Below are 26,071 nucleotides of genomic sequence, written 5' to 3' on the forward strand. Positions count from 1 at the left end.
AAATATATTTTTATTGTATCTATATCAAAATAATTGTAATTAATTAATAAAGATTCAACTTTTATTTTCAAGTTTTTAGTTAATGTGTAAAAATTTCTTATCAAAAGGACTTTTTATGAAGAAGGGTGGTTAAATACCGCCTCTGAATATCTGCTTGCAGTGGTCACTTACTTGGCCCCCTATACTTCCTTTTCTCTTCTCTCACTTGCCCAAGCATGGTATAAATAGATGGTCAAGTATTAGTCCAGTGGGATTGTTTTTAAGACTTCCTTTAAAAAAAAACATCATGTTTTGTAAAATGTTTGTTTTACAAAGTTTCGGATGTTCCTTCAGAGTTAAAGATAGTTTACTTCCTAGTTCAAACCTCCGGCAGGACGACGGGAAAGGGCGCGGACAGGGTTTGAACCCGAGACCATCGATTAATCCGAACGGCAGTCCAGCGCGCAATCCGCACGACAAGGCAGCCATTATTTATGTGTCTTAGCACTTGAAGAGCTAGAAATGTGTATGCTTCATAGCTTTTGAGGAGTTAGAAATGTGTATGTGTCCTTGCTTTTGAAGACGTAGAAAGGTCAATGTGTCCTAGAAGTTTAGAAATCTGTATGCACTTAAATAGTTTAAAAAGTTCTTTATGTATGTGTGTTAGCGCTGAGGGGGTAACAATCTCTATTTTTCTGTATCTTAAATATTTTATTTATGCTGAGTATTATTGGCTTACACTTCTAATGAAGCAAGAGACAAGGGCCGATAACAATAAATTTCCTTAAATCGAAGCACTATGTAATGAAGCAAACATTAAATTACCTTGTTACTATTTTAATATCTAGTGCCACACCTACAGATTAAACATCAAAAGTTCAACAATTCAAAAAGTCGATAGTATAATTTTTTGTTTCGAATGTTATTTATTTTCATTTATATTTATTCAAAACAAATTCTATTTTAAAATAACATTACTCGACAAAAAATCAACAGATCTTAGAACATATGTAATAGAGTCAAGACATTTGAGTATTCATTTAATTGATAGGTAGGAGGTCTACATCTTTAATACAGACACACAATCAACAATTGGGTGAGGGATATTGATTAGGCTTTGAACTACTATATTTCTTCAAATATATTTATACGGACCGGATTTGCGGTAATGCGCGCTGTGCGTTCGCATATGACCTGACTATTAGACACGTGATTTCGTAAGTGTCCAATAAAGCGTTGGGTTGATTTGATTCACGAGAAAAGAGAAATATTTCTTCCTGTGGACTTGAATGAGACATTGGCTCTTGACCAAGCACTTTTCCTAAAGGTCTCCCATCAATTAGTTGATCATTAAATCACATTTCTTGATTGTAAGCTCACGTCTTCTTCAGACACTTCTGGTGCCACTATCCGTCGAGGCCGAAGGCCGAGAATCACGAGACACATTTCACCTGAGTGTGGAAAGTATATGTTAGAGTTATACGTATCGTGCTATACATTTTTCTCAATGTTCAGCTATACATGCCTACTTTATCATCTAAAAAAATCTAGCTAAAACAACCACAGTTAGTTCTTCTGTCACAGCCATTCTGTTATTTCTCTAGCCACAGTCAATGAAATGACATCTGATAAACGTAATACCAAAATTCAAAACTGAATTTATTTTGTTGTTAATCATGACTTCGTGTTGTACACCATATCCTAGCTAATAACTATACGATACAACATTGCCTTTAAGTAATCCTTTGAGTGAAGAGTGGTCAAGAACAGCCAGGTACATCAATGAATTGAACAGTCTAGTTCTTGAGAATGCAGATAATTTGATCTACAAACAAAACTTCCCAGCAATTTAATTTAATTTTAAGATTTCAAATTAATAAAACATAATTCTATGTACATAAATAACAAGCTTGAATTATAATGTTAATAATAATAAACTTAGATATAAACTGCAACAGCAACAATAACACTTTTGATATTAGGTCATAAAAATGTGCTTCTATTACGATATAATCATTAATGATAAACTTTTACTCTCAACACACAAGACATAGAGAAGTTAATCTATAGATCCAAGGGAATGTTAGGACATGTCTTGATTCCTCTTTAATCACCTAACAAGACTCTATCACGTCAAACTTTTTACTCACAATTGAAACTTTCTAATTATTTCTTTTAATGAAGAAGCAAAGGAGAGTGGCCGTTTAAACGTCAACATGTTAGAGATCAAATTCAAAATGTCTTCTCTATGTTTCCTCCCCACGACTCAAAGCTATGCTATATTTAGTAACACCAGATTCGGTACAACGATGCCTCTGGTTAGTTAGCCTCCGAGTCCTACATGTAAGTAAACACAAAAACTGGTTCCGGAATCTCTGGGCGCTGAAAAAGTAAAGAAAGAAGTTCACTGCGTGGGAGGAGTCCGAGAAGACATACTGAATCTGGTCGAACAGTCTCCATCTCGCACGTACTAACGGATTCTCCGAGTCTGTGAATGCCAGTAGAAATACGCACGAGGGTAATAACAGAATAGTAAAAATTAGAGCCGCCATGATAAGCATTACCGTAATGCTTCTCTCTAAGCGTTCGACCTCTACCATCAGTCTCCTGTTTCCGTGTTCGCCCTTGGAGCTAGTCCGCATGATGCTCCGGCGGTCAACCCTGGATCGTGTCAGACCTCTGATGATGAAGGCGGTGAGTATAACAATGCAGAAGAGGGGGATGAACAAGTAGATGAAAGAGTTAATCCAGTACCACCCGTGAATCCAGAATTGGACGTACTCCTCAAATGTCCCGCAGTGGCGGCCTGAAGGGTCGCTGTCTCGCATGAACACATAGAGTAAAGCGAAAGGAATGAGCAGCGCAATGAACATGACTGCCGAGCAGACGTAACTGCGACGTTTCGTTACGATATAAGCCTTTTTCAGTGGGAAACAAACAGCGACAAACCTCTCGGCGCAGATGAAGACCAGGACCCAGTTGGCCTGCGCAGAGAAGAAGTTGGACAGGAAAGCCATCTTGCATCCCATGGATCCCAGGTACACTTGATGTTTGCCGAGCTGATGGTAAACCAGCTTTACAGTCAGGGTACAAGCGTCGTAGAAGGCTAGCAGAGAGACAAAGAAAGTCGCTGTGGTCATCTGCTGCATGGTCAGGACGGTCAGAATGCAAAAGATGTTGCCAGGAAATCCGATGCCGAACACCACCCAGAGGTAGATACTTTTGATATCTCCAGTGAGTGCATTGAGTCGAAGTACTTCACTATCCCTGGAAAAGAAAAGAATGTATAGGTAATGATAACAATTTAACTCATACACTACAACAAATATCTAGTAAATCTAAAGCTGATAACGAGACTCCGAAGACTATGTCCAATTGAAAAAAGAGCCTATTTGATAGAGAAAGGGAACTCGCGGCTGAGTAGTTAATCAAGTTTGTTTCCCGAAACACTGGAGAGCTGAGGTATATTTAGAGCTTCCCTGAGTTGATAAACACCAATGGGGACTTGAACGTTAATCGGCTTTTGTGCTGACCACAGGATGTGCTCGTTAACCGTTCACCAAACTTTTCTAATAACAAAAAACACCAAAAACTTGACATTTTAGTCTACAGTAAGCTTTACTTAAATTGGCAAACAAAAATATTAGTGATAGAAATATCTTGTTCTATCACAACTTTAAGGGAATTTCCTAGAACTGAAAACTAAGACACATTGCCCAGACGTTATACTTAGTGTCTCTACTTCATTTAGCGACACTGTACTCCGCTAGGGTTACACAGAACAAAGTAGATATTGAGTTGATTTTATTTTTGTTACATCTTCAAGAAGACGAGATTCACAAATATTGAAACTTAAAAAGATACAAGATTTGACGTCTTTATTTTAAAGCAAATACAAATTATATTTATTGTCACAAACTTAGGATAAGTCTTTTGTATAATAAAAAAAAAGAAGTGTCTTACTAAAAAACATATAGTGAAATGTCGAATTTAGTGAAAGAAAAATCCATTTAATTTAAATAAGCGAAGGAAATCAATTAATCAAACCACATTTTATTCTGACTGACCAAATACATTTGGTGGTATAAGCTGAAGTAGTCCCTTTATAGGTCATCACTCTAAATTTAAACAAACACTATATAAAATCTTCTCTAGTCGTATGTACCTCAGTAGCAGAGTGGTTAGCACGTCGGCCGGAGGACGCGTGAGCCACAGATTTGAATTCAGGTAGTTCCCCACCATTTTTTTTTTTGTAAATGCTTTTTACACCAATTATGGTAAAATCCAACAAGGATAGGATTGCAGCGTATTGGGAAAGCTAAAAGGATGAAATAGCTTTAAACAAAAACTATTGGTAAAAATACTATTAATCTCACAGATTTATTGTTGTTGGTCTAGATATATTACAAATTTATTTGCATGACTGATCTAAACTAATTAATACGCATACACTTCGTATAAGTTTTGTGTTTTTTGTAAATTATACTTTTATGTTTTTCTTGTTTTTATTTTGACCAAAAGTTGAATCTAAGACCTGGCCGTAGCCCAACTCAATGACAAGATGAAAGACATTGCTTCGAAATGTGAGTATTCAGATTCATCTCAACAGACGTGGACCTAAGGAAACATTCTTTATTCTTCGTAATACAACATTCCAAAAGAAATATTTCCATTCAGCTGTTGCCAGATAAATGACGAGATTTGACAGACGTAGATGTAAGCTGTATCAAAGGCTTTTGACAAGTGTGGAGCAGGCAGTAAAACTAAAAATGACCTCGTAACAGACATATAAAAAAGACAACATCTAAAAGAAAGCCTCCAGAAGACACGACATGACCGACATAACGATAAATAGAGCAAAGGAAAGTTTAGCAATCTTAAAACACACAACAAAAAAAAAGACAACATCAAATAATTCTGAGATTGAAACCCCAAAAATGTCAACGAAAACTAGATCAACTTAACATTAGGTCTCGCTCAAGAAAGAGAGATGAATCTATTTCACGTGAACTAGGGACAATGCTCAGAGGACTCTCAGTATATTTCAGGGCTTTGAAGAAGACTGCATGTCCAAAATGGAAATATAATTCGTATTTTTTTTGTTAAGGTTTAGATTTTAATAATTAAAAACCTTCATTTTAATTTTTTTTAATTCAGTGCATTGTATCGTAAACTAATCACTTAAAATAATAAGTATGTCACATTGTATTGTATTTCCATCACTTTGTGCTGTATGCCCATCACTTTGTGCTCTATGCACATCACTTTATATTCTATGCCCATCACTTTGTATAATATGCCCATCACTTTGTATAGTATGCCCATCACTTTGTGATCTATGCCCATCACTTTGTGTTGTATGCCCATCACTTTGTATAATATGCCCACCACTTTGTGCTGTATGCCCATCACTTTGTGCTGTATGCCCATCACTTTGTGCTGTATGCCCATCACTTTGTGCTGTATGCCCATCACTTTGTACTATATACCCATCACTTTGTGCTGTATGGCCATCGCTTTGTGCTGTATGCTCACCACTTTGTGCTGTATGCCCATCACTTTGTGCTGTATGCCCATCACTTTGTGCTGTATTCCCATCACTTTGTGCTGTCTGCCCATCACTTTGTGCTGTATGCCCATCACTTTGTGCTGTATTCCCATCACTTTGTGCTGTCTGCCCATCACTTTGTGCTGTATGCCCATCACTTTGTGCTGTATTCCCATCACTTTGTACTCTATGCCCATCACTTTGTGCTGTATGCCCATCACTTTGTGCTGTATGCCCATCGCTTTGTGCTATATGCCCATCACTTTGTACTCAATGCCCATCACTTTGTGCTGTATTCCCATCACTTTGTACTCTATGCCCATCACTTTGTGCTGTATTCCCATCACTTTGTGCTGTATGCCCATCGCTTTATGCTGTATGCCCATCACTTTCTACTCTATGCCCATCACTTTGTGCTGTATTCCCATCAATTTGTTCCTTATGCCCATCACTTTGTGCTGTATGCCCATCACTTTGTACTCTATGCCCATCACTTTGTGCTGTATGCCCATCACTTTGTACTCTATGGCCATCACTTTGTATTCTATGCCCATCAATTTGTATTCTATGCCCATCAATTTGTATAGTATGCCCATCACTTTGTATTCTTTGCCCATCACAGTATGCCCATCACTTTGTATAGCAATACTATCACTCTGTAATGTAGGTCCATCATCTTGTGCTGTATTTTCAAGTTTCAGATTGACTAAATCAAGAATGTTTATTTCCTTGAATTGAAATGGTCCTAACTTGCACTTAATTGTAATTTTAAAAAAAATATAATAAAGTCTTTACCTGATTTCAAGATTACTTTTTTAAGTAAATTGAAATAACAAGAATAGTGATATACTCCCATGCTAAACTGTTAGATGTAGAAAGACTGTCAACAGATCATGCGTGTTGCCCCAGCAGTCCAACAGACTAAGGGATATGTAGGCTGAATAGAAAACTTTTGTTGATCTATTTCTTTCTACACTTTCAATCAAACAAGATGGGAGGAGATTATATGAAATCATACTTTAACACAATCACACACACACACATGTGTGCGTACACCCACTTTTACAGACACACACCCCTACACGTGTCACCGTACACTCACTTTTACAGACACACACACACACACACACACACACACACACACGTGTCACCGTACACTCACTTTTACAGACACAGTCTAGATTTGCGTTGAGGGGAGGGGAGAGGAGAGAGACAAGCAATCTCTGAAATAAATTATTTCTCTAAGTCTTCTACGTAAGTGTCTGTAAGCCTTAGTAATCGAATACGTAAGTACTGGCTAGTCTAATCTCGAGTCGATATTGTGTTGTCAATTATTTTGTAAGGATTTGAAACAAACAGACAGACATTTAGCCAGATAGACATAACGTGTGGGGAGAGAGAGAGAGAGAGAGAGGGAGAGAGAGAGGAAGAGAGAGAGGGAGAGAAAGAGGGGGGAAGGAGATGAAGAAAGTCGGGAGAGAAAGAGAAGCAAAAGAAAGACAAACATAAAACAAAACATGTGAAAATAAAATTGTGTGAGAGAACCAGAGAGTGATGGCGAAAAGTTTAGAAAGACTAAAATATCAAATCTAGGTCAAGATGTCGAAGTCATCACCAATTTATCGTTATAATCAAAGTCTATACAGCATTAGCAGTGTCACTGTTAGTAAGTTTAGTTTATATCTAAACGAATTTCTTTTAATTATCGGCTACAATGTCCTGATAAAACTACAATTTTCTGACCACTAGAACTCGCAGACATTATATACTATATTGTGTTAGCGTATCGTATTGTTTCAACTTGTATAATGCCACTACCTTACTCCTGCAACAAACTAAAAAAATAAATGCCTTTAAAAAAAAGTAAATACTAATTTAAATGGTAGACGTATAATTTTGTAGAGGGAAGAGGAGAAATACTTGAAAATCCATTGACGTCTCAAAAGTTTCGTGGAAGAAATGTCGTGTCACTGAGGTATAAAACATTAATAAATAAATTAGTGTTTTTTTTCTAAACCTTTGTTAACGCAGGCCATATTCAGAAAAGCAAAAAACAGGAGCTAGCTCCATGGATGGGATTGATCGCAAAGTAAAGTCAAGTCAAGCTCCCCTTTCAGGCCTTGCGATCGATAGAGCAGATAAAATAAAGGTAATCTGTTTCTGTGACCCACGGTTAACTAGGGTGCCATGTGGCCAGCACAACGACCAACCGCCTTTACTTTTTTCTAACTAATGTCACGTACCCATTAGAGCTGGGTGTACTCAGAGGTGCCCTAAAGATCCCGAAATTAAAAATCTCAGGATTTACCAGGATTCGAACCCGAGACCTTTCGGTTCGGAAGCTAAGCCCTTTACCACTCAGCCACCGCGCCTCCATTAATCGCAAGTAATCATGTTTATGTGTATTTTTTATAAGTAGGATGTTAGGACTCTGTCTATTGTTCATTTGTATTTCATAGTTTCAAGTTTTCATTGACCCTTCTTTATCCAACGGTACGCCAGGTTCTGTTTATCAACAATTGCTATTACAATATTTCCTCTATTGACATATTCATATGTAATTTAAAATGTTTATAATTGGAAATGTCCCCTCTTGTTCATGTTAGCTAAAATACCTAAAAATGCATTTTGATTTGCTGACCAAAAAGAGTACCCAAAGGGCTGCGCTGTCTGTGAATTTGTGTTTAAGCATGAGATTTCACATCCACTTCAATATAATTTTTTTTAGCTGACCCACAACTTTGTATCGCAAAACTAAAAGTGCTTTTACAAAGTCGCTACATTCGCTACATCATGCTCCAACAGAAGCTACGTCTTGTTACTGTAAGCGAATAACTTTTTTTGCAGTTAAACATACTTAACTCTAACACACAAATTAAAAAAAAAATATGTAAAAGTCAGTGGGCTGAGTTGGTCAAGCGGCTAACGAAGCAAGGGGCTCTCAGTTTCTAATCTCGGTCTGGCATTTTGAACTTCCAGCTCAACCTGACATTAATTAGGGAACGTACTAGAAGCTGATAAACTGATGGAACGACTCACTAATCTTTGGTAGTCAACTGGATTATCATGACATTGGAAATATTCAGCAGTTTAGTTCTCTTTATCAGATTTTAAGAAAATATAATATATTTTTTATATTCGTATAATGAATGTACCAAAACAATGTTTCATTTGTGTTCTAGGACTTTTCTCTCAGTAAATCAGATTCTACATTAAGCAAGTAAAAGAAAGAAAGAGAACAGAACGACAATTTACTGAGGCAGTTCAAACTAAATAAATATATTGAGCAATAGAATTGACATTCTGAATGCAGTAAGTACAAGAACAACCTTTTTTTGTGTTGACTGGCAAGGAATGAAATAAAGTCAGGTAGAAATGATTTGTGCATTAATAGTTGACTGGCAAGAAATGAAATAGAGTCAGGTAGAAATGATTTGTGCATTAATAGTTGACTGGCAAGGAATGAAAGAGTCAGGTAGAAATGATTTGTGCATTAATAGTTGACTGGCAAGGAATGACATAGAGTCAGGTAGAAATGATTTGTGCATTAATAGTTGACTGGCAAGAAATGAAATAGAGTCAGGTAGAAATGATTTGTGCATTAATAGTTGACTGGCAAGGAATGACATAGAGTCTGGTAGAAATGATTTGTGCATTAATAGTTGACTGGCAAGGCATGAGATAGAGTCAGGTAGAAATGATTTGTGCATTAATAGTTGACTGGCAAGAAATGAAATAAAGTCAGGTAGAAATGATTTGTGCATTCATAGTTGACTGGCAAGGAATGAAATAAAGTCAGGTAGAAATGGTTTGTGCATTAATAGTTGACTGGCAAGGCATGAAATAGAGTCAGGTAGAAATGATTTGTGCATTAATAGTTGACTGGCAAGAAATGAAATAAAGTCAGGTAGAAATGATTTGTGCATTCATAGTTGACTGGCAAGGAATGAAATAAAGTCAGGTAGAAATGGTTTGTGCATTAATAGTTGACTGGCAAGGCATGAAATAGAGTCAGGTAGAAATGATTTGTGCATTAATAGTTGACTGGCAAGGCATGAAATAGAGTCAGGTAGAAATGATTTGTGCATTAATAGTTGACTGGCAAGGCATGAAATAGAGTCAGGTAGAAATGATTTGTGCATTAATAGTTGACTGGCAAGAAATGAAATAGAGTCAGGTAGAAATGATTTGTGCATTAATAGTTAACTGGCAAGGCATGAAATAGAGTCAGGTAGAAATGATTTGTGCATTAATAGTTGACTGGCAAGAAATGAAATAGAGTCAGGTAGAAATGATTTGTGCATTAATAGTTGACTGGCAAGGAATGAAAGAGTCAGGTAGAAATGGTTTGTGCATTAATAGTTGACTGGCAAGGAATGAAAGAGTCAGGTAGAAATGGTTTGTGCATTAATAGTTGACTGGCAAGGAATGAAAGAGTCAGGTAGAAATGGTTTGTGCATTAATAGTTGACTGCCAAGGCATGAAATAGAGTCAGGTAGAAATGATTTGTGCATTAATAGTTGACTGGCAAGGCATGAAATAGAGTCAGGTAGAAATGGTTTGTGCATTAATAGTTGACTGGCAAGGCATGAAATAGAGTCAGGTAGAAATGATTTGTGCATTAATAGTTGACTGCCAAGGCATGAAATAGAGTCAGGTAGAAATGATTTGTGCATTAATAGTTGACTGGCAAGGCATGAAATAGAGTCAGGTAGAAATGATTTGTGCATTAATAGTTGACTGGCAAGGAATGAAAGAGAGTCAGGTAGAAATGGTTTGTGCATTCATAGTTGACGTGTGTGTGTGTGTGAGTGTGTGTGTGTGTGTGTGTGTTTACATGTCTTTTGTTTCCTAGAAACTAATAAAGAAGCGCTATAAAGATTAATTCACACACCATTTCGAAAGGAGAGCATGTAGCATCAGATGGCCTCTGCAGGAGACAGCTGGAAAGCTCTCAAGAAATGGTGAGACACACATTTAAGAAACAAAGAATACCCAGAAAAGACTGAATCTTTGTCTGCTTCATGGTTGGCAAAAGATCTAGGTAGCAATTGGATTGCATAGTCAAGTGTTTAGAATCTAACTAACAAAAAAAAAAACTTTCCTTCGAGTAATGTTCTCATTTCAAATAATAGGCCTACCTCAAAGTATCCCCCACTCTGCACGTTTTTAAACAGTAGAAATTCAGGAACTAAATCTAAATGTCGACTTCCTTTCCAGCATTTTCCACAATTCCCAAAATAGTTTTCGGGTTTATCCAAAAAGTAAATTAAATTTTCCAAATACATCTGGGTCAGAGAAACACTGATTAAGGTCAGAGCTAGCCCCAGATTTAGAAGCACTGATTAAGGTTTAGATTAAATTGCTTGAGTTATGACCTTTACCATCACCTCCATGGCAGTCGAGAAGATTAGAAAAAAAAATCTTTTAGTGCAGGCAGGATCCAAATATTGACTTGTTGGCTTTGCTCTTAATCTTGGTCACATAACAAAGTTTTCCTGGGCACTTGTACCGAACAAAGATCTCATGAACACTGATCGGTGAATCTTTTATGCTCGTGGCCAAGTCGTCATAACTTTCGTTTACCCTCTAGCCTCAGCTATAAAGTAATAAAGTGTAATGCATTCTCAGGCTCTTACCTAACAAATGATATAGTGGTAGTGTTCATGTTTCTGAAACACAGTTGTATAACACTATACTGAAACTGAATTACAGATTGATGTATATATATATATATATATATATATATATATATATATTACCAGATGAGCTTTACATCATCCGCCTTATAGATCGCAAGGTTTGAGAGGGGGACTTTACTATATATTACCATTTATTGTTTATTCAACATTTTATAGTTGTTTTTCTTATTTGTTTTGTTTTATTTTTTTTTCTATTTAAAATATAAATCTCATAATAAGTACTTTATTGGGGATACTCACACTGAATACTAATCATAGTAATTTTAGTTTAGTTTACAATTTTATTTTTTTTAGATCCTGTTTATGTTTTTAAGCAAAAAAAAAAACCAGAAAGAGAAAGGGTAAGAAAGCTAAAGCGATATAAAGAAATTGGTAGCGAAATAATGTATGTTTAGAAAACATAAAGAAATGAAAAGAAAAAGACTGGGGGAAGACTTTGAAATAGACAAAATAAACTACGTCATGACGAAAGACTGGGGGAAGACTTTGAAATAGACAAAATAAACTACGTCATGACGAAAGACTGGGGGAAGACTTTGAAATAGACAAAATAAACTACGTCATGACGCTATGTTCAAAGATCTGTGTTGCCAATTGAATCCTACAAATTACTCTGTTCATTTAAAAGTTAAGAAAGTAGAAATATGATTCTACAGTGCTGAAAGCTGTACACAAAATTATTATATGAAAATTATTCATTAAGATAGACATTCATGAATCAATGAACGAGAAAAACATAAACTAAAATACTTTATAAAAAAACAAAAAACAAAAGTATATACAAAGTGTAATTGTCTCACTTAGTTTGGGTCAGTCATGATATTGAATTTGTAATAGATCTAGTATCTAGACCAAGAACAATAAATCTGTGCGTTTAATAATATTTTACAAATTGTTTTGATTTAGCGCTATTTTATGATTTTAGCTTTCTCAATACGCAATTATCTGATCACTTGTCTGGAGCAACTGGGAAAATGGGGGGGGGGGGGGGGGAGAGAAGAAAGAAAGGGATATGTGGGTGGATTTTACCGTAATTGATTTTTTAAAAGTATGTTCAAAAAAAAAAAAAAAGGGAACGACCTGAATTCGAACTGGCGCCTCACACCTTCTCTGGCCGACGTGTTAACCGCTCTGCGCGTGGAGTACTTTAACCTCAAAATAATTAATTACCAATACTTAATTAACTATATGTTGTTGTTTTTTTAAATTGATTCTTGTGTTGTTGGGTAAAAGAAATAATACGAAACTTCTGCTTGATCCGAGACTGGGTTTGGAGAAATAGCGTGGACAAACATTTTACCAGACAGGCCGTATGAGTTGATATAAGCTTTGTAAAAAAAAAAATAGTCATATAGTATATTAACTATTGATAATTAATTATTTAGTTTGATACCAACAAGGGAAATTATCCTCAGTATTTACAGATTCGGATAAATATGTAGGGTTTCGTCCACTTTAATAATAGAACACGGATCAATTCGGAAATTCAAACAATTATTTATTGTATGTAACATTTTTTTTTTTGGTTTCATATCGAAGGGAAATAACTTCTACATTATTGAGATCTATAGTTGTTAGTGCGGAATTCTTTCCCTTGGATAAGCTACGTTTTTTTAAAGGAATTTTAAATATTTGTTCTGGCAGAACCACTACATCTAGATCTACAAGTAGTTCTCTATTCTAAACCAAAAATGTAAAATCTTTATAAAAAATATCCCACTGAACCAAAGAGCCTTTAAAACTCTGAATGTGGTGAATTTGAAGAATATTGGTAATAACCAAAACGCGATGAACACAGCTTATTTTGTTTACCCGCATGTAATCTCTTGCTAAAACGAATGTTATCTCTTGTCTTATACTAACTGTTGATACTATAGTATTGAGTGGTTTCTCTTTGACCGTCTGATACTGGTTGGAGAACATTAGAAATCTTGGCCGGAAGTAACCGTGTCCAGTAGAATATTGGTGTTCTTGGTGTCAGCTGACCTACACGATGAGGCTCTCTTTTTTTTCTTTGACGGTCATCCCTTTGTTTATCGCAGTAGATGCGTTCCAGAACCACCCACGAACTCCGAGACTCCACGAAGTATTTATACATAATTTACAGGCTTTAGAAACACTCCCCTTATAAGCCACCTGGATCTTTGTGCTGAACTGAACATACCTACAGTAGACAGACTATCACTACAGTGGTCTGGTTAGTAAATGATAATAACACAGCTAATAATGACATTTAAGAAAGGGGGGATGGTGGCTGAGTGGTCAAACGATTGACTTCTGAACCGAGGGGTTTCACATTCGAGTTGCGGATGAAGACATGAATTTGAATTGATTGCTAGATTGTTAGGGCACTCTTTGGTAGACCCAACTCTAACGGGTCCCGGGCATTAGTTTGGGGAAGTAAAGGTGGTTTGTCGTATTGCTGGCCACGTGACACCTCGTTAAAAGTGGACCACGGAAATTGATTTCTACATCTGCCTACTATAGTTCAAGGACTGAAAGGTGTACAGTAAGCTATTTATTATTATCATTAGAGCTTTGAAACATAAAGCTGATTGAACTGTTTACTTTATAAAGTATTTTATGTTTCAACTATACTTTGTTTGTTTTTTTACTATAAGCAATGATACAAAAATGAATTGAAAACAATAGATTTAAACTTGTTATATTTTTACTTTGTTTGATAATCTATGCTTCACTTATTGTTCTCTAAGAACTTGAACCTAACTAAATCCTAATCAAGGGGCTCGAACAGAGAAATTTTTGCTGAGCACCTAAAGACAGCACGGAAAACTTCTCTCAGACATTTTCATTGTGTACAAGGCCTTACAGCTCCTAGTTCTGACAGGTCTTAATAACTACTAAAATTACCAGTTTTCGGAAAGGTCACTCCCGTTGGAAAATGTGGTTGTAGATGTCATGGTATATAAGCTGCCTGCAACTAGCTGTAGTTCATTATAGCAACTGGCCCTTTTAGCGATGTTGTTGTGCTATTCGTTTAGTTATTCACTGTTGGCTGATCTGGTAAGCACTGTACGAGGAAACAAACAATAGCATTGAATTAATTACAGTCAAGTTTATCTCGTTCTTTGTGTTATTACAATACCTCTATTCAACTTGTATCTTCGTGGAAACCAGGTTGGCTGAAAATACTTTGTGGAACCTGCACACGGATCTCGAAAACGTCTCTTTTTATTCTTTGAAAAATTATAACGGCCAAACGGAAGTTTACCCAGTGTGGCCAACGTCCAGGGTTTTTAGCCCACCTAGGTTCCAGGCTTCATGAAGGTATTAGCTGAATAGAGATATTGTAAAACGAGTCAATGTAATCATAAAATATGTCTTGGTCCGTGCTCTACTTCTAATCCTTAGTCGTAGTGGTAGTTAGAGTCTTAGTCTTAGTCATAGCTGTAGCCGTAGTCTAGTTGTAGTCCCAGTCTTAGTCATAGTCCTAGTCTTGTATGATCATAATAATTTTTATTTCGATTTATACTTAATCAATTTCTACTTTTTTTTTGCAAGTAGAAAGAATGTGTACATCTGCTGACTGTATCAAAAACTTCGCGTGCGTTTGTGTATCAATTCAGTTTGGAAATAGCAGGGTGAAATTTTATCAACTCAATAGACACCCAAACTCCCGCAGTTTTGGATACTGTCTCCTTTTAAAAAAAACACAAAAAACTTTTGAGACAGAGAAAGAGCAAACAATTTATCGTGTTCACAAACTGAACTAGAAGTATATCGATCAATAGTCACAGAAACATAGACAGCTTATATTAGGTGAACTGTAAAAAAAAAAAAAGAATGTAAACCGCTTGTTCAATCAATATGTAATTCTCATTTCAAACCCAACCAATCATGTTTGTTCTTTTCTTTTTTCCACTCTTCCTTTCATTTTCGGGATTTGACATTTTCCGGCAGTATTATGTTAGCTTTTATGATTATTGTGAACCTTTTTTTATTGTCTGCTTTTTTTTTTTTGAAACCTTTGTGACGCTCCTTTTAAAAGAGGATTTCGTCCAGACCTTCTAAGGATGATATCATCAAGCAGGACTCGAACATGGAAACATCGTGATGACAGTACGAAGTGCACTCGACTCAGCCAAATAAACAAATAAGAAATGTTTAGACAATGTTGTGTATTTCACAATGTCTATCAGCAGTATGTGTGTGTGTATGTGTGTGTGTGTGGGGGGGGGGAACCAAACACCACGTAGACCTACCACCACGCCCTAATGACGAAGGTGTCCATCAAAACACTAAGACGTTCTACTGACCAGCAATTACTTCAGCAGAAGTGTAAGGAGAAAATTGTTTTCCCTCGATTTATTCCCCCTCCCCTCCCTGAAAGGATTTGATATTAAGTCCTTCCAGAAATGTACTTCAGTTCCCCAAGTTGGTGTCAGACTCTGATCAATGGTTTTCTTACACATTTAAATTTGGTGGAGAACACGTCCAGTGACTAGAGGAAATTAGTCTCAGAACTGTAAGGTCTTTGTTCCCATGTAACACTGGTTCTAGTCGACCGGGCCACTTGACGGCACAATAAGGTTGAAAGTAAAAAAAAAAAATGTCGTCTTTTGATTAGATCTAACACATTCTACAAGTCCCCAGACGTCATACTTGGAGGCGATTTATATGTAAGTGTCTGAAGGTAATCACTAGATCAAAACGGAGCTCCGATAGATGAAAGTTTTATCGGAAGACGCGTCAAATCAAAGTTCTCTTTCATTCAATTACCTTCATGAACTATCGGGCTAGACTGCATTCATCAAGTGCCACTCGTCTTGAACTTTCCACTAGAAGCACCTTTTTTTATTTCAATTGAAAAGCAAAAACAAAATTGTGTTTTTAATATAGACGTATATCTTCTTCTGTAAATATCATATCTGAGAAGAATTTCAAACAAGATCTGTAATTGTCATGATTAATGCGGGGAGGGGGGTTGGGTGTGGTGAAACAATTCTAGAAATTTGAATGTAGAAAAAAGTTTTATAAGGTCTCCCAATGAATTTACTTTTTAAACACATATTGAGAACTAGCAATTATAGTCAAATACTTCTTTCACTTTGATTTATTAACGACACATCACACTCACGACTTATAAATTGCAATGGTTAAACTTATTTTATGGTTAAACTTATTTTATGGTTATACTTATTTTACCAGAACTACGGCGTGATTAGAATTTAGATTCTCAAGTTGTTTAATAAAAATGTAACGTGTATACCACTTTTGAGGCGCGGTTTCTGAGCGGTAAAGCACTTGGCCAACGAACCGGGTGTCCCGGGTTCGAATCCCGGTGAAGACTGGGATTTTAAATTTCGGGATCTTTGGGCGCCTCGGAGTCCACGTAGCTTTAATGGTTACCTAACATTAGTTTGGGGAAAAGTAATGGATGTTGGTCGTTGTGCTGGCCACATGACACCCTCGTTAACCGTAGGCCACAGAAACAGATGACAAGGTCTGAAAGGGGAACTTTACTACTTTTTCACACCCCTTTTGACAGTGTAACCTAAGCATCAAGAGACTTGAAGTAAAAACAAAACAAAAGATAGACTTACAATGTCCAAAAACAAAAGATGTCTCGAAGGAAAAGAATTAACAAAGAGAATAAGTCTGAACACAAGAAGGTCGTTGGACAGACCACAAACAGTAACAAGATGAAGATCTTAACATGACAGCAAAACTGTAGACCATGACCTGACAACACAACTATAGGTCATAGGTTATGATCTGACAACAAACGCGTAGGTCAAAATATCATGACTCGACAACTAAATGCAGGTCATAACTAGACAACCAAACTGTAGGTCATGACTTTCTTAAAACACGGAAGGTCGAGACATGCCTGTGTACCGGAAACAGTAACTTGCCTAACAAACTGAAGGTTTCTGGTGCTTGCACTAGTCCACCTTGTTTAGTCCTGACACATGCAGAGGAAGGTAAGAATGCATTTTGCAAAAGCACAAAACCAGATCCAACATAACACCTGTGCTGTTGGAAGAACACTTAGAAGACTGAACTGTGTTTAGAGTTGAATCTGTAACTAATGTTCTATAAGATACGTGTGGTAAAAACAAACAACTTTTCCCTGGTGTCCACGTCTGTCCAGCAATTATCCCATCAGCGTCTAAATTGCTAAAGGACAGACTCCCTCTTTGCACTCGTGTCAACGCGATATTTTGAAGACATAGATCAATAGGGTCATCCCCATTCAACCTCTATCCGTTTAGTTAGCTGTGTGTGTATGCTATGTTATTCTGTGCGTGTGTGTGTGAAAAGTTAACTGCCCCTGTTTTCAGTTTTAACATTGTTAAAAGTGTATCTTTGGAAATATTTGCACTACCAAGATGGCGCGTTTGAGTCAGTTTGTTTGTTAGATTTATTTGCTGTGGATAACATTCGATACCTTGTAGTTCTTCCATATTTTAAAAGAGCCCTTGCCCAAATTGAGACTCGCGGCACTTAATGAGCTTCCATTTTCAGACCAGGTCGCAGAGTACGACACTCCAAAAATACGCGTGGAATGAGTTAATAACAGTAAGTCAGTAGATAGACGCACACTACATCATGATCATTACGATCTAAACAGCATCCACTATTACCTCATCAACGCTAGTTGTTTTTCTTTATGTTTCATTATATAACATATCACCTCAACATTGTCTCGAATCGCTTTCTTTTCTTTTCCTCTTGTACAGTGCTTTATTGCTTAACGAAGGCTCACCGGATCTTAAAAATCGCAATGTAACAATTAGAAGATGACTGTGATTAACATTTGTTTGAAAAATTTCTTATGAGATATCAAATGAAAACCACTAAAAATAAAATGTATCCTTTGTGAAATTTAGCATTGCTTTCTTTATGAATGAAAGATCGTGAGAGATTTTAGAACAAGATTTTCAAAATGTTTAGTGTTTGGATAGGAGTTTAACTTCATCACTAGGTTAATGATATATATATATACGTAAATTAGTTTGATGCCAAGTAAATGATAGATGAGCAGATCTCTTAAGTGGCGTCTCCTGACCTCCTCGACCCAGATCTCAGATATTTGTAGCTGATATATAAACGAAATCGTTGATTGCCCCTGACATTGAGCACGCTTGGTAGGCTGGAGTACTCCGGGTTCAAATGTGGCTGAAGTAAAATGTCATGAAGTTCTTAGAGAAGGAGAACATATAGACTACAGTTAATACCTTTAGTTCATTTCGTTTATTCATTATCTTCTATACCATATAGTGAACACTGTTCTCAAACAATGAACAGGCTTTATACAGTGTCAATTAGAAAGTCCTATGGGGACCAAAAATATCTATATATGCCAAATATATGCCAAAGTTTGGATCTCTGAAGATAAAGCGTTTGATAATACAATTTCAGCTTCGCTTCTTTACTGCTCACAAAATTTTAATTGCGTACCTTTGTAAAAATTTTGATATATATTTAGTACACATATTCGTAATCACAGTTTTAAACTATTGGAACAGTACAGTCTGTACTATCTCAATCTTATCTCGGATATGGAAAGCTGTATTTAGAAAAAAAATCCATTCACTATCTTTAAATGAGTTCGAATTGAGCGAATCAGAGACTTTAAGACTTAACGGATTGTATACAGAATGTCGAGCGCAATCTAATCTCGATCACCAATTCTACTTTTAAAAAAAATAGTTTACTACCTTCAATCTCAGGTTTAATTTTGCCAACCGTATGTTCCGTCGACACCATCATCTGCCACCTTGTTTGGGCTTGCTTGATTGAAAGCTTCCATTTTTTAAAGCAGAAAATACAGAAACGAATAAAAGTAGCCGTGGGACTGTCCACTCTGCTGGCTCGGTTAGTAATTATAGTTGTGAATTACACTAATTGCTTTAGTTAGATTCATAGGACCGATATGACGAGAAATGTGGCTGCTCTGGTGTCTAGTATTATGTTATGTAAAAATCACGTGAAGAGATGGAACAAAGCCATCCACTGTCATCAAATTTGGGAAAAGGTAACCTTTCTATTTTACTGGGCATCTAGAAAAAATAAGAACATGGACAGATAGACGCTTTTAAAATAATTACAAAAACATACACTTGATCTAGTATTTTATACATAGAAGAATATTCTCAAGCGTCAAATTATTTCTGGTTGGTCTATATGGGTTGCCTTATACCCCCATACCTCTCCAACCCTTCATGTTATTTCTCTTGTTTCTTGGCCATACATTTCTATTTCGTTTTCGTTCCTTGCTACGAGTTTATTTACTACTGATTTTTAGCTCATTTGGCCAAATGTATGCATATGCGTATTTTATCTCATTTTTTCCCGGGCATGCTACCCTGCCTCATAGTGGCGCTCGGGTGGAAACGATCGTAGGAGGAAACGATTAGGCTAAAGGGTAGCAAAACCAGACTCCCGTGGGGATGCCTAAGGGGGTGCGAGAGAATCCTCATTGCACTGTGCGGAGTTGTAAAAAAGCTCCCACAACCTTGTCACAATCCAGGCGCTGTTCCTCAAGGGGCCGTTACATAATAAATGGCGTGTCCCGCACAGTTAGCCTGGTATAGAAAAGGCAAATGGCGGGGGTCTTAGTGTACGCGGCCTCTTGCCACGAGTCTGACCCACCCGCATTCAGGCCGGTGCCGGTGAGAGTGAGCTCTTGTTCACTTTTGCTGGCCTAGAGTTCCAAGAGCCGAAGGCTCAACTCTACCTGAGGTTTCAAGAAGAAGAATCTCATTTCTTAATTCATTTAGAATCATTGTTTTTTTTATCTGTGTGCTTGCTGCCCCCTCCAACATTTGCAATGTGATGTTGTATCAGGTGTCCGAAATGTTGCTGCGCAGTGACTGAAACAAAATTGTAGATGTAGTTGAGCAATCAGTCATATGAGAAGTGTGTGTGTGTGTGTGTTTACTGTTGAGATAAATCTTGTTGAATAAAGCTTGGAAATAGGTAGTTCTGTTGGTGATGCTTTATGACAGTGGAACAGCATACAACTACAACAAAAACCATTAAACATTGTTTACTGCACAGAAAACTTTCGGACACCCGCTAATTGTACCACTGAGTTATGTTATGATCTGCTGCTAATCCATAACTTGTCTAGACCAGTTGGGAAAGGGAGGGGGTGAAAGAAGAGGGCATCTGCGTGAATGTTACAGTGATCGCTTTTTAAATGTACTAGTCAACCCAGGGCGTAGCATACGCCTCTATTTTTCCATAGACCACTGGTACCTATGCGACAGCAGTGGGCCCCGCATTTTCATAAGTCCCGCGCCAATTCTAGGTGTAAATTATTAAATTAAACCATTTTATAATTTATAACAGATTTCCCGCAGTTTCGTGATTTGACAGGAGCTCCTGAAAATCTCCTGAAATTGCAAAATATACGAAAAAGTCCTGAAATCTCCGGAAATTATTAAAATCTTTTTGAAAACTCATACAAATCTCCTGAAATATATAGACAAGAATTGTCCTTTTGGGGTGTCATTCAATATGTAAAAAGGCCAATCCTACGCACGATTAAAAAAAAACGGCATTATGCAATATCCGCAATTGTGGAATCTGGCGGAAGAAACTTCTCGCGCCTCAAACTAATGAAGAATTACTTGAGGTCAACAATTCTCGTAGATAGATTAAAACAATTGGTAATTCTTGCTATTGAGCCTGTTCTATTTAGGAAATAAAATGTTTATGACATACTGTATGACTTCGCTACACGCAAGGCTCGTAAAGTAATTCTGTATGTAGTAAAGAATGAATAAAATGCAAAGACGAATTTATTTTCTAATATAAACTCTTAGATTTCACTTATTATATCCGTTTCCCTACCCAAATTTGTCACGCGAAATCCGTTTCGCATAGGGCCCCACAAAAGTCCGGCCCTGCTATTTAGTGTCTGGTGAATACAGAGTAGATAACCTGTTCTCCCCCCCCTCTTTTTTTCGCGCTAAAGCTACGTGGGGTAACTCTTGTCCGACTTGCAGAAATAAAAAAAGATCTTTCCATGACTTCTTGGTCACAATGTCCAGCCCTGCTATTTAGTGACGGGTGAATACTACTTGTTCTCCCCCACCTCTATTTTTTTTTCGCCACTAAAATTACATGGGGTAACTCTTGTCCGACTTGTAGAAATAAAAGAGTGATCTTTTCTTTACTTCTTGGTGTCGAAACTGTTGGGCCATGAAGATATATATATATATATATATATATATATATATAGATTTATATAAAAAAAAAAGAGGAACGACCTGAATTGGAACTCGAGGCCTCAAACACCCTCAACCCTATAAACTAACCACGTTGCTAGCGAAGTGCTTATGAAAATATAAGGTTTTATAGTTCTCTGTTATTAGTTTCAAACTTTAAAGCAGGGACCCATTTCTCTCTACAAATTATAAATGGGAATAATACAATTAATACCACCATAGCAGTCAAGTACAATTTCTATCCCTTGTTCGATACCAAAAAAATAATTTACCAATTTTAATTAGCCAATTGTTGTTGTTTTTATTGATTCTTGTTTTGTCAGGTAAAGAAATATTAGAGCAAAGTTCCAGCTTGAGTCGAGATTGGGTGTGGGAGAAATAACGTGTACAATCTTTTTACCAGGCGTGACATGACATGGCGTTGTAATTATCTTTTTTTTCTTGGCTTTAAACTTACGTATATAATGTTGACGAGAGCTTTCGCATAACTGTGATTGTAATCTCAACAAATATGTTAATCTAGCTCTAATAGATCAGCTTTTTTTTTTCAGATTGGGTATTTAGCATGTACTTGCGTTTCTATTGACAGCAATGGTCTTTATACCAACTGTAGAGTTTAGTAAGAAAAGGTCATTCTGTCCTAGGGGATATGTTGATAATGAGAACAACAAATGTCAAAAGTCTTCTTGGGCCAGGGCTAACCTTCTCTGACTTTAATCTCATTCAAATGTCATGAAAGAAACAGTCACATTGTCTGCAATGATACCTTATAGGTTGGGAAGAGGGGGTCGTTAAAAAAATGAAACATTTTAAAAAATATTTTAATTAAACTGATTATTACATCAAGAGATGTGCTAACAATAATCCATCATCAACTAATTTACGTTTTATTTCTTGTTCTTCAGTAAAATTTATGAATTTTTAGATATAAAAGTTGACAACCAATTTAAAAGAAACATTCAAATTTCAATAACTGATCCAAGGTTTGGCATCTATTGGTGTTAAAAAGGCTTGAACCTTTACGTAGTCTACACACCGCATGTATAACAACTTTTAATATACGCTATAGTCTTCGAGTCAGAAAATTAGCAACAGTATTTTACGCAACCCAGTTGCGACCTTCATATTTTGTAACATCTAATGCAGACAAAGTCATTGTACGTTGGGGATTTGTTTAAGTTTTCATTTTCTTGTCTACACCTGTCTTTGACAAGACTTTTTCTTTTGGTCTCACAGGAAAACTTTCAATTTTCATAAGAATGAGGCGATGTGTACTTTTTATTTTGTAATTATATTAAACATTGGAGGATTCTTGAGATTGTAAATGTAAGTTTTTAAACGTCTTGAGGTATATGTGTGTATCTAGGGTTGGTCTTTTTAGTCAAATGAGAAGTTGCGAAATGAAAAAACAAAACTTAAAAAAAAGCTTATCTTTAAAAATATCTCACTATTGTAAGATTTATTCCCTTTTTCTATATCAAAAAAATAAAAAGTAATTACCACTATTTAATTTACTTATTGATTTTTTTTCTTTTGATTCATGTTTTTTAGGAACAATAAATCAGAAAGATCGTAGAGAAAAAGGGAAGTGATAGGAAGGTGAAAGGTGAGGAGTATGGAGAGGTAGGGGAGGAGTATGGAGAGGTAGGGGAGGAGTATGGAGAGGTAGGGGAGGAGTATGGAGAGGTAGGAGAGGAGTATGGAGAGGTAGGGGAGGAGTATGGAGAGGTAGGGGAGGAGTATGGAGAGGTAGGAGAGGAGTATGGAGAGGTAGGTGAGGAGTATGGAGAGGTAGGAGAGGAGTATGGAGAGGTAGGGGAGGAGTATGGAGAGGTAGGGGAGGAGTATGGAGAGGTAGGGGAGGAGTATGGAGAGGTAGGGGAGTAGTATTGAGAGGTAGGGGAGGAGTATGGAGAGGTAGGGGAGGAGTATGGAGAGGTAGGGGAGGAGTATGGAGAGGTAGAGGAGGAGTATGGAGAGGTAGGGGAGTAGTATGGAAAGGTAGGGGAGGAGTATGGAGAGGTAGGGGAGTAGTATGGAGAGGTAGGGGAGGAGTATGGAGAGGTAGGGGAGGAGTATGGAGAGGTAGAGAAGATATGAGAGAGATCAGGGATGCTTGAGAGATTTAATGGAGAGGCAGATGAGATGGAGAGATAGGTGAGAGCAAGGTAGGGTGAGAAAAGGGAAAGGAAAGGAAGAGGTAAAAATAATATGAAAGAGGTAAGAGTTAGGTAGGGGAGAGGTTGGGGAGAAATTGGGGAGATATGAGTAAGGGAGAGGTTAGTCATGGAAAAAGCAAGGTAGGATGAGAGTTAGGAGAAAGGTAAGGGAGAGATAAGGTAAGAGAGATTGGAAAATTGTAATTAGGGGAGAGTCAGAGGAGAGCCATACAAGTACTAACAAATTATTAAATAACTCTATCTCTCTCTCTCTCTCTTTATTTAACCCTAAGATGCTGCACATTGACACAGACGTTCTACTTTAATGAAACCTGACTAAAAGGAAAAGAAAAAAAATAAGCCACCAAAAAGCTGCAGCAGTAGTTCAAGATTACTATACCTCTCCCCTGGTCATAACCTAGATCTACCTTCAGTCATACTCATGGGAGAACTATCAGTGAACTGTTAGACTTCTGTCAATTCAAAACTGATTCAAGAGCTAGTTATTTGATCCAAGTGTCCCCCACCTCCCCTCTTTTTCTATTTGGTTTTCCAGTTTTCTGTACCAGTTTTTTTTTAAAAGGAAGAAACATCAAAATGTAAATGTGAGTCTCTGGTCTGTTGGTGGCTGAGACGTATCGAAGTGAAACATGTTAGACTTTCAGGTCTCGAGGATGTGCAGAAAATCTCAACACGTGGAATGACATCGTCCTCTTTGTAGAGAATAAATTTAAACTTCCAAAGTTTTTCTTTGATCTCGACTTCAGGTAATTTGTTTTCCAGGCCTGTGAGAATCTAAAGGCGCCTTCTGGCCCAGGGCTTTCGGTACTTTTGCTGTCGTGAGCGCATAAAGAACAGTGAAATAAGTGCGAACGTTTATGTGTAGAAGTCTTTGTGGTCGATGTATCCACATTTATTATGTACTTAAAAGGCTGGCGTCATTGAGCTTAGTCTATCATCAAATGTGTGTGAAATGAGCTAAATGCCGTAAAGCCTGGCGTCATTGATCTTAACCTTTTATCTAATGTGTGAAATGAGCTAAATGTCGTAATGCCTGGTGTCGAAGAAAAAAAAACATTAAAAATTGTTTTTTTAACGAGACAAAGTCCATATGAGTTGAACAACTGGAAGTCAAATGACATGAAGAGCCAATCGCTTTAGAGTCTGATGTGTCTTATGTTTGGAAGTCTTCGAATTTTGAGTCTATCTAAAGGTCTTTTATTCATAATTCAATCAGCGCTTACAAAATTACTCTTTTCAAAACATGACCATCTTGCACAATAGCAAAAGTCTATTGAGACCTGTAAGTGGCAGAGTCTTGAATATTCGTTCAGAATAAAAATTATTATCCCAAAACCTCCCATAGGATGGTGGATGTGTGAGTGTTGAGGGGGGGGGGGAGCTAGCAGTGTGCAGGGTTCGAAGTTGGTCAACTAGAGTTCAGAATAACTACCTTACGACCAGGCAGCCATTCATAAGTCTGTCCTGCATTATTCCAAACAGATTGAGTAAATAAACAAAATCATTCGTCTAGTTCCACAACAAAATGTTGATGTTCTTTCTCTTTGAACTCCAGTGTCCACAAAGTATATTGACTAGAGTTGGTTATCAAAACTTACTTCGTCTACAAGAATATTGACTAGAGTTGGTTATCAAAACTTACTTCGTCTACAAGTATATTGATTGTCTCATTAATATTTAAATTTTAATGTGGGGAAACATCGTTTAGCTAATTGTTTACAGAAGTCGATAGAAATACTTTGAACAAATTGATGACAAACATGTTTACCTGAACACTGAACCATAATCTTCAAATACAAAAATAAAAACTAAGAAAGTAATCAGAAAGACACAAAGATAAAGTCACATTTCTTGCTCCATATGCTAGGAAAAATTGGTGCAAATGCTCATTTTTTCCCTAGCGATATTAGAGCATGGAATGGGTTGCCTGATTCAGCAAGGGAAACAAATGACTTGGCAGAATTTGAGTCAATGATTAACATGCATGACCAGATTGACCTAGGGATACTTGTAAGACGTAAACATCCATTTCTCTTATTCCCTAAAGTTTATAAGATATAATAGATAAAATAAGATACGATAATTTTATTGGTCCAAATAAATGGAAATTCATTTTGACAACAAATTCTCCAGGGGGCACGGTAACGAGTGGTTAGGCGCTTGGCTTCCGAACCTGGGGTCTTGGGTTCGAATCCCCTGCTCGTTAACCGTTGACCAAAGAAACAGATGACCTTAACATCATCTGCCCTGTAGATCACAAGGTCTGAAAGGGGAACTTCACTTTACTACTTTACAAATAGTTCACCTCAGTTTTACTACCATAATAGTATAGATGCAAACACAAACAACATTCACGCACTATATGTGCACACACACACAATCACACGCACACACACACATAGAACCAGTGCTTTATGAATTAAGTTTCTATGTAGTACCTGGTGACTACAAATGAGATTC

General features: G+C 36.9%; 1 protein-coding gene across 2 annotated transcripts in view; it reads right to left on the bottom strand.

Moving 5' to 3' along the window:
- Nucleotides 1–395: 395 nt before the first annotated feature.
- Nucleotides 396–26,071, bottom strand: part of LOC106066090 (growth hormone secretagogue receptor type 1-like) — a 30,690-nt gene continuing 5,014 nt past the window's right edge. The window contains exons 2-3 of one of the 2 annotated variants that reach the window (XM_056033464.1): nucleotides 14,101–14,260; nucleotides 398–3,246 (exon numbers count right to left, since the gene is read on the bottom strand). In XM_056033464.1, the coding sequence (XP_055889439.1) occupies nucleotides 2,226–3,246; nucleotides 14,101–14,150 (1,071 nt within the window). In that variant the 5' untranslated portion in view covers nucleotides 14,151–14,260 and the 3' untranslated portion in view covers nucleotides 398–2,225. Of the gene's footprint in view, nucleotides 3,247–14,100; nucleotides 14,261–26,071 lie in introns of both variants that reach the window. The other variant, XM_056033473.1, reaches the window with a different exon arrangement.

This window comes from Biomphalaria glabrata, chromosome 1 (genome assembly GCF_947242115.1).
Source record: "Biomphalaria glabrata chromosome 1, xgBioGlab47.1, whole genome shotgun sequence".
Classification (NCBI taxonomy): Eukaryota; Metazoa; Mollusca; class Gastropoda; family Planorbidae; genus Biomphalaria; species Biomphalaria glabrata.